Source organism: Oncorhynchus clarkii, chromosome 6 (assembly GCF_045791955.1).
Source record: "Oncorhynchus clarkii lewisi isolate Uvic-CL-2024 chromosome 6, UVic_Ocla_1.0, whole genome shotgun sequence".
NCBI classification, from domain to species: domain Eukaryota; kingdom Metazoa; phylum Chordata; class Actinopteri; order Salmoniformes; family Salmonidae; genus Oncorhynchus; species Oncorhynchus clarkii.
In genome coordinates, this window is record NC_092152.1 from 18857783 (window position 1) to 18866607 (window position 8825).

At 47.0% G+C, this 8825-nt stretch overlaps 1 protein-coding gene across 1 annotated transcript; it reads right to left on the reverse strand.

Annotated features, from left to right (window-relative positions):
* Positions 1 to 394: 394 nt before the first annotated feature.
* Positions 395 to 6388, reverse strand: LOC139410710 (proprotein convertase subtilisin/kexin type 5-like). Its single transcript, XM_071156137.1, has 13 exons — positions 6232 to 6388; positions 5994 to 6139; positions 5680 to 5883; positions 5454 to 5537; positions 4992 to 5187; positions 4539 to 4753; positions 4076 to 4318; positions 3701 to 3934; positions 3347 to 3524; positions 2933 to 3150; positions 2425 to 2531; positions 2111 to 2306; positions 395 to 1835 (listed from the first exon to the last, which is right to left on the reverse strand). Exons 1-13 carry the CDS (start codon positions 6303 to 6305, stop codon positions 1414 to 1416), a joined length of 2517 nt encoding a protein of 838 aa, XP_071012238.1. The 5' UTR covers positions 6306 to 6388; the 3' UTR covers positions 395 to 1413.
* Positions 6389 to 8825: the final 2437 nt, after the last annotated feature.

An 8825-nucleotide genomic window follows, 5' to 3' on the forward strand; every position in this document is an offset into this window, starting at 1 on the left:
GTCACGGCAAGTATGTTGTTGTTGCTGAGGATCATTAGTAACAGTTGATCATATTTTTAAAAAGAGGTTATGGAGCGGAGCTCAGACCAAGGCGTAACAGTTTGAACTTGACACATGGCACAATACTTGGCTGTGTCATCACCCAGTTCCATAGTTAGTGCAGGTAACAGACAAGGGTATAGCCTACTATTGTACACTATTCTCCCTATTATAATTCTATGTACACTAATCTTCCAACATTACCATGGGTTAAAGAACTGAATGTGGCAATTTTCAGAATTCATCAATATATTTCATATGGAAAGACTCTCCAAACAATTCATACATACTTTCCTAACCCTAAAATTTGCCAAAATAATCTACAAAATCAGATAAAACAAAATGTATCTACCAGTTGGTGTTAAAATGTGTCTTTTATTGAACCCATTCTCTTACTGAACCCTTTCTTGATTGATTCTAGTCTGTGGACAAAATTCTAATTTAAGTTACACCGTATTTAAAGGGATGGTTTAAGACAAATGTATTGAAAACCCTATTGAATAACTTCACAGGAAAATATGTTGGCCAGCAAGTGGGAGGGTTTTCAGTGGTTGAATGACATTTATACAACACGCAACCAAGCCTGTTATACCTACCCGTAAGGTAAGTCTGAATACCAACTACTGAGAATGAAGCAAGGTTTTAACAGCTAGTAAAGTTTTCAGCCACAGCCCATGTGTTATGTTGAAGTGACCCAACTGAAATGCCTCAGTACATTTTGTTTGTGTTAATCATTCATGACAATGACTCAGCAGAATTCCAGAAAACATTCTCACAGTAACTCCAACTTTATTCAAGGAAACATTGATTCACCTCAACAAAGAGAACATTATCATTCTGATTATTATAAATCAACACTACTCTTTCACATGCATGGGATCCAAAAACTCAGGGAGATTAAGTATTTTTATGAGCTCCAATTCTATAATCAAAATAAGTTACATAAAAATATTTTCACCTCTATCTCTACCTCTGTCCCTTTAGCAGTGCATGAGTGAAACTGGATGAATCTCTCAGTGATGCGATCAGCCTCTGTCTCATTCGTCTCGCAATATTGATTACAAAGTGCTTGGACTTCAAAAGTGAACTAAAATGACAAACTAACTCTTAGAAGTCCAAATAAAAACTCAAAAATGTCAAACCAACCTGCAAGTCTAAAATACAATGCACTATTTAAGAAATTCCCTCAAAGACCCTCATATTAAGCCCTACTACTGTGCCAAATATTTAGATATTCACTATCGAGGTCAGGAAACATTTTAGAGGTGTTTGTGTGTAAACATCTTGGGATATATCACTACTACAGAAGGTAATAAATATTGTATAAAAGTAGTGGGCACACCTGAGGGTTTCTGGTTGTGTTTACATTCCTCTTTATCTGAAGGAATAGCTCTCGTCGTCATAATCCATCTCAATGTCCTCGTCTTCCTCCAGGAGTCCATACTTAAACTTCCGATACACTGTACCATCCGGACCCATATACACAATATCTTCATCATCATCATCTTCTTCCTCCTCGTCATCCTCAACGATTCGGTCACTGTAGTCGCCAATGGAGGAAGCGGGGTCTAAGTCTGACCCAGCCCAGCCCCCATTGGCGCCCAGCTTCTTGTAGCCATTGGCCTTCGTCTGGGGTAAACCAGCACCCGCTTTGGAGCGCAAGTGGAGGAACAGGAAGACAGCGGCACCCAGGGCCGACACCAGGAGCACGATGGCCAGGATGAAGACCTTGAGATGTCCCTCTGGCAGCTCCTCGATGCCCAGGAACACAAAGTTCACCCCAAAGACGCACTCCACTGGGGATGACACAGTGGGAGGTAAAGGGTCAAGGTTAGGGGTCAGTGAATCGTCACCACAGAAAGTATAGTGCTTTGATATTTATGTTGTAACTTGCAATATACATTTTTTTGCCAAGAGCATATTTGTATGCAATATACAACCACACAATACAGCATGGCTTAGACCTAGAGTCCAATTCAATCAAACCTGCATTGTGGTATTTAACCAGTAGCTCGCTTTCACATAGTCAAATAAACCATGGGAAAGTGCGGAGGGGGGGGGCTTCGCTTACTTTGTGATGCCCGGCAGTCACAACACTCTCGGGGGAGGGGGCTGCCGTCGTGTCTGGTCTCGTTGCCGCAACAGGACAGACAGCGGCCGTCGTCAGCTAGGAGCTGGCTGGCTGGGCACACAGTGCAGTTCCACTGACCAGGACCCTTACAGTCCAGACAGGACGGGTCACACTTCTCACACTGTGGATCCAAGCCCTGGGAACACACATACATGCACAGATGATCAGACTGGGATGTTGAATATTCCCAGTTATTGGGATAATTCCTGATTTTTAGCACCAGAACTGGAGAAGGAGGCCGTAGAGGGAGTTACCCAAATAGCTGAAGCAGCGTAAAGTCCTACGAGACAGGGAGAGTCACATATCCCTCCAAAAAACCTGAAGCCCTCGAAGCACGACTTACAGAACAGGGCTCCCTCATCTGCAAACAGAGAACAGAGGGAGGAACTCAACATTGTCATACTTACTAAGAAGTCAGTAGTACAGCATTCAATATGGCACACCGTTTGTAATGCAACATTTAGTGAAAAACAGGAATTCTGTGCCACAAATTCAACATACTCACCACCTTTTGTGGACGATCAAATGACCTTCCTACTCAACAAAGTCAATGCTGCTCGGCTCACATTACCATCACTACATCCTAGTAACTTTCAAGTCTGAGCTTTTACTAGATTTCAGTGATATCCATGCAAACCAGTGCAGCAGTTGATATTGCTATTCAGGTGATGCAAGTAAAGTGAGTTGATCTTTGCTACTTGTGTCTCTAGGTTGTGTCTCTCCCTTATTGCAGGTTGAGCGCAAGTTCCATTTGGCCTTTACCTTCGCAGGTCTTGCAGGTGGGGTGGCACTTGCGGCAGATTTTGGCTCTGGTGTCAGGGAAGTAGTTTGTGGGGCACGTCTGGAGGCATTGGCCCGACTGCTTCAGGTAGAGGTATCCATCACGGCAGTTCAGGCAGTCCGCACTGCCCCTACCCCTGCACTTGCTACACGACGGGTCACACCGGTCGCAAGTCCAGGTGATGGTATTACCGAAGTGACTTACAGAAAAGGAGAGACGTAAAGAACTTGTAACGGTTCATCACAAACAGTGAAGATGCCTGTTTCTGCTCACCTGCCAACTCCTTTTCCCACAAAAAAAAGCAGAAACAGACTGGCACCCAGGGTTAAACTTGTCTGTAACTTATAAGTGATGATTGGCTCTTCAGACTTCACTGATGTGTGTGTGTCTCCTACCTGTCACCACAGGTCTCGACACAGCTGCGTCCCTGTTTGAACAGGCTGGGTTTACACGCTGCACACTGGACACTGTGGCGTCCCACACACGACACACAGCTGAAGTGACATCGCTCGCACACACGCTCGTCCCCATCCCCATAGAAACCCACCGGACACTCATTCACACAGATGTTGTCTGACGAGCACAGAAAAAACAACACGGTTAGAGGAAGAACACACATCATATCATCTAACCACAGAACAACTGGGTCATGTTCATTACGAACAAAACCATAAGAAAACAGACAGAAACAGGGAGAGACTACTTGGACATTTTCATTAATTGTAAGTCAGTGCTGACGGGTGACTCACTGAGCAGGAAGGTCTGCGGGTTGCAGCTGAGACAGTGCTCCTTGGTGGGCCCTGAGCAGCGGTGGCAGAGGGGGTGGCAGGTCTGGCAGTCGCCCTCCTCATCTTTGTAGGAGCGCAGGGAGCACTGGCTATAGAAGACACAGTGGCCACTGGAGTCCTTTCGCATGTTGGGCCCACAGCTGAGGCAGGACGAGGGCTCGGGACCTGAGCAGGTGTGACACGACCTGTCGCAGTCTGAGAGACAGACGTCACATCTGTTAGACACAGCCTATCCGTTAGACACAGCACTGTCACTTCACAAAATAAATGCCTCCTATGGTAGGTCATGAGACGATCCAATTATGGTAAAATGAGTTGTGTGTATAATCCCAGTACCCTGGCACTCGAAGGTGGCTACGTTGTGGTAAGTGTCTGAGGGACACTGGGACAGGCACTCCCCGTTGTAGCGCACTGCCGCGGGGTGCCTGCACATATGACAGTCATCTGAGTCAGGCCCGTCACACGACGCGCAGTCGGTGTGACAACGCACACACTCCTTCTGCTCCTCGCTGGGGAAGAAGCCCTCTGGGCAGTCATCTACACACTGGTCCTTATGTAGGAAGTAGTACTCCTCACACTCTGGTGCAGAGACACAGGAAGAGAGAGAATGATAAACACAGATATAAAATTACTCCTATTGGTACACTTAATATGGCCGCCATATTGAATGTCATGATTTTTTTATGGCTGAATAGAGGAGATTAGAAAGAAAGTGGATATTTTCGTACTGTGGCTGACGTCCCCTCCACCCCCTTTTACCCTGACCCCTCCACCTCTGCTCCCCGTGCAGCAGCCTTACCCTTACACAGGCCGTCCTGGCTACACTCTATGCAGTCGGGTGGACAGCGTAGACACTCTCGCTCATTGGGGTAGTGCCCTTCGGGACAGTGCCCTCTGCAAGAGTGCTCCAGGAGCAAGTACTGGGTCTCACAGCTCAGGCAGTGGGTGGCGTTCCCCAGGCAGGAGGCACACTCTGGGGCACAGGGCTGGCACTCGCCACCCTTAGGGTAACCCCTGCACATAGGACAGGAGGGGAGAGGTGAAGGGGGTTTTACAGAACTGAACATGACTGCAAGTGGGGAGAAAACTATTCTGATGACATGATACAACAACAAAAAAGACACCTACAGCATTCTAGTTGGAGCGTGTGTGTAAGAGTGTACTGTGTGTGTATATACATATGTGAAAGTCACAGATCAGTTTCAGGGGGAAGGGATGGAAAAATGGGGAAAGATTGATGAGTAGATCTGACCTCTGGCACTCGGGAACACACTGGTCGCCCTGCAGGTAGAGGTGTGTGTGTCCAGTCCGGCACCTCTGGCACCGATGGGCATCCTGGCACAGAACACAGCCTGGCAGACAGTCGTCACAGTGGCCCGACGTGGAATTGCCGAAAGTACCAGACGGGCACTTTGCCACACACGCCTGGCGGGCCATCAGAAAGCGCTCTACAGAGCCAGACAAGCATGCAGGTGTCACCGTACACCACGTTTGGATTATTCTTCAATAAAATCTAGTATTTTCTAAATGGAAAGTGTCACGCTTCACCTTCACAATGGAAGCACACCATAAAACTACAGTAAAGATGACTTAAGAATGACTAAAACAGGTGAAAGCAGATCAATTACACAAGCAAACTCTGGCAACTACCCCAGGCCGAGGATAGAGGAGAACACAGCACTCAGATACTAAATACCATGCACTCAAATCTTACCTGTGTCACAGGTGTTACACTGTTCCCTCCCAGAGCCTGCGCATGTCTTACAGCTGGAGTGGCACTGCTCACATTCCCCCTGACCTGAGCAAATATTTATTCAAATAGTGAGACTATATTGCACTGGACAACCTTGGCAGGGACCAGATTTGGCCCACCAGTTGCACACCCCTGAACTTATATGAAATGTTAGTTAAGTAAGTATTAAGGTCAGATGAGGCCTTACTGTTGAGGAAATGTTTGTCAGGGCAGGAAGCGGAGTGGTTGTCCACACACTCTCCGTCCTTCAGAGTGAAGTCATCCTCACATGAGTCACAGTCGTCATAGTTGGGCCCGCCGCACGTTCGACACATACGATGACATGATTCGCATTCCTGACTCTCCTCGTCGACAAAGAAACCCTCCTTACACTGCTCCACACACTCTCCGTCTGGAGACACACACATTCGTTTAATAATCAACGACATAAAGTCTGTGTTTTACCAACTGACTCAGTGGCACAACCCAGAGTTGAAATATCAACTGAATGAAAGGTCCTACCTGAAACATAGAAGCCCTCCTCACACCAGTAGCACTGGGACTGATCACAGTTGGCACAGTGGCTGTCTTCACATTTGGCACATGTCATGGTATCAATAACACTGTAGGTCCTGTCTGGGCAGCTCGTGTGGCAATCAGGCCCGAACCTCCACAAAGACAGAAAGGTGAGCCACAGCACAATATCTCTACAGGCTGCAGTGGAACTATAAGAAAGATGATTCAACAAGAATTAACTTACTGGTAGTACTCCTTTGCACAGGTGACACATTGCTTGGGGTTTTCTGTATGGAGGAAAGGATTGGTGTCAATCATTCATCCAAAAGTCAGTTTCACTGTGCATCTCATTCCTCACCCTGGCAGTTACTGGGTGCATCTCAATAATGTGGTGGATTCCACTATCAGTCTTCTCTTCATAATCTGCACTGAGCCGAAAACATTAGGCCAGGTAAAGGCAATATGGTGGATAAGAAACTTCCTGTGAATTTGCTCTCACCTGTCCACTTTTTCACATCAGTGAATGTGAAGGCAAGAAGACGAAGAGAGGAAGCCACTCCACACGATTAAGACATAACCAACAGCTATCATTTGAAAGGTTCCCTTTTCATGCCAGCAGATGGCAGCCTAGCATCAGACCAGGCAGTCGCCACTCCTACACCTATCTGCCCACTGTGGGGATGAATGGGATCCACTTGAACATATCAATGCAGCCTAATCCAATCCAAACTATTCTTTCCACATTTCATATGCGGAGTTCACCAAGTTCAAACTAATCACAACCAGCTCAGCCCACAGATAGCACAATAAAAGCAGAGACCCCTTTATGAGTTCATCTGTCTCAGGACTGTTGCAATTTAAAGGAGTGTGACTAGATGGGGACATGTAAGAACAGGGCGTACAGTCATATTTACTGACCCTAACCAAGACTGTTAATGATAACCACTAACCAAAACCATCCAACCTAATTCCCCTCCCAACCATCAGAGTTGTCCAGGAAACGCCTATCCCTGTCATCCCCTCAGCTCTCAGCAGCCAAAACATCCCAGGGGGAAAGACAGGAGCAACAAAAGCTCATTCTTCAGCTGTGCCCCATGGGGCATTCCTGGGAGACTCTTCCCCCAGCGCAGCACCACGCAGCTACACGGCTAGGCTAGCCCAGCCCAGGCCTCCCAGCACCCACAAGCCTCTACCTGCGAGAACAATTACTAAGAGAAAGAGCGGAGGGGAGAGACAGAGAGAGAAAGACAGGAGAGCAAAGAGCCGGAAATCAGGCCTTCAGGCCCTGTCTATTTCACATCAGGGGAAAAAACACCTCATATAAATATTCATGGAGCATGCCAAGATGAAAACTTCCACAGCTTTTCAAAACATTACACACGCATACACACACACACGCATCCACACACACACGTGATATGGCACATTCAGTAAAAGTCACACAAACAAGCTACATAATCAAAGTCTCTGTGGGGTTGGTTAGTTGATCCCTCTGGGGAACAAAGGAGATGAAGTTTACAAGAGACCCAAAAGACTTCATTATGTGACTCCCGTTTCAGGTGCTATCGCCCCTTACAGAGCGGGCTGGGAATAGAATACAGAAATAGACTACAGTACTGTGCGCTCTGCTCTACGAGGTGTATGGAGTGTTTTTTAAGTCATGAAGACAACTGTGGCCTGAGGGAAGGAGTTAGTGACAGACATCGGGGAGAGAAATTGTGTGGAGATTTAAGTACAGAGAGAGAGAGAGAGAGAGAGAGAGAGAGAGAGAGAAATGATCTTTCACTCCCCCTCCTACTCTCAGCATCCGTACAGTTTGGAGGGGGGGGGGGGGGGGGGGGCTGCTGCTGCTATCTCTTATCATGCTCAGTCAGGCTGTAAGGGATCGTATCATGCTCTGTCAAGCTATAAGGGATCTTATCATGCTCTGTCAGGCTGTAAGGGATCTTATCATGCTCTGTCAGGCTGTAAGGGATCTTATCATGCTCTGTCAGGCTGTAAGGGATCTTATCATGCTCTGTCAGGCTGTAAGGGATCTTATCATGCTCTGTCAGGCTGTAAGGGATCTTATCATGCTCTGTCAGGCTGTAAGGGATCTTATCATGCTCTGTCAGGCTGTAAGGGATCTTATCATGCTCTGTCAGGCTGTAAGGGGTTTTATCATGCTCTGTCAGGCTGTAAGGGATCTTATCATGCTCTGTCAGGCTGTAAGGGGTCTTATCATGCTCTGTCAGGCTGTAAGGGGTCTTATCATGCTCTGTCAGGCTGTGAGGGGTCTTATCATGCTCTGTCAGGCTGTAAGGGATCTTATCATGCTCTGTCAGGCTGTAAGGGATCTTATCATGCTCTGTCAGGCTGTAAGGGATCTTATCATGCTCTGTCAAGCTATAAGGGATCTTTTCATGCTCTGTCAGGCTGTAAGGGGTCTTATCATGCTCTGTCAGGCTGTAAGGGGTCTTATCATGCTCTGTCAGGCTGTAAGGGGTCTTATCATGCTCTGTCAGGCTGTGAGGGGTCTTGAAGGGGTCTACGTGCACTTGGTTTTTAGCGCCACACTGATTGCTCACTTAATCTCCGACATTTCAGCCGATCGCATCGCGTTCCCGGAACAATAATCGCAAAGTCTGCTGCTTGTCTTTTAATTCTGAGGATTATAATTACCAGAAGTGGGGAGGCGGGCAGGGGGATGGTGAGGAAAGACATTCCGCCCACGATTAATAACATCTTGCGTGGGCCTGTTAAGATTTGACTGAAGAAAACAGAATAATGCTGATGATGCATACCTGGTGTTCAGTTAGGGTACAGGAAATGAACATGAGCTGGTTCCCATAAGAAGGT

Coding starts and splice junctions, on each gene's coding strand:
- LOC139410710 (XM_071156137.1), bottom strand. CDS start 6,305: ATGATTGACACCAATCCTTTCCTCCATACAGAAAACCCCAAGCAATGT. Junction 3,525..3,700: donor CCCGCAGACCTTCCTGCTCA/GTGAGTCACCCG, acceptor TGTGCTCGTCAG/ACAACATCTGTGTGAATGAG. Junction 2,532..2,932: donor CACCTGCAAGACCTGCGAAG/GTAAAGGCCAAA, acceptor CTCTGTTTGCAG/ATGAGGGAGCCCTGTTCTGT.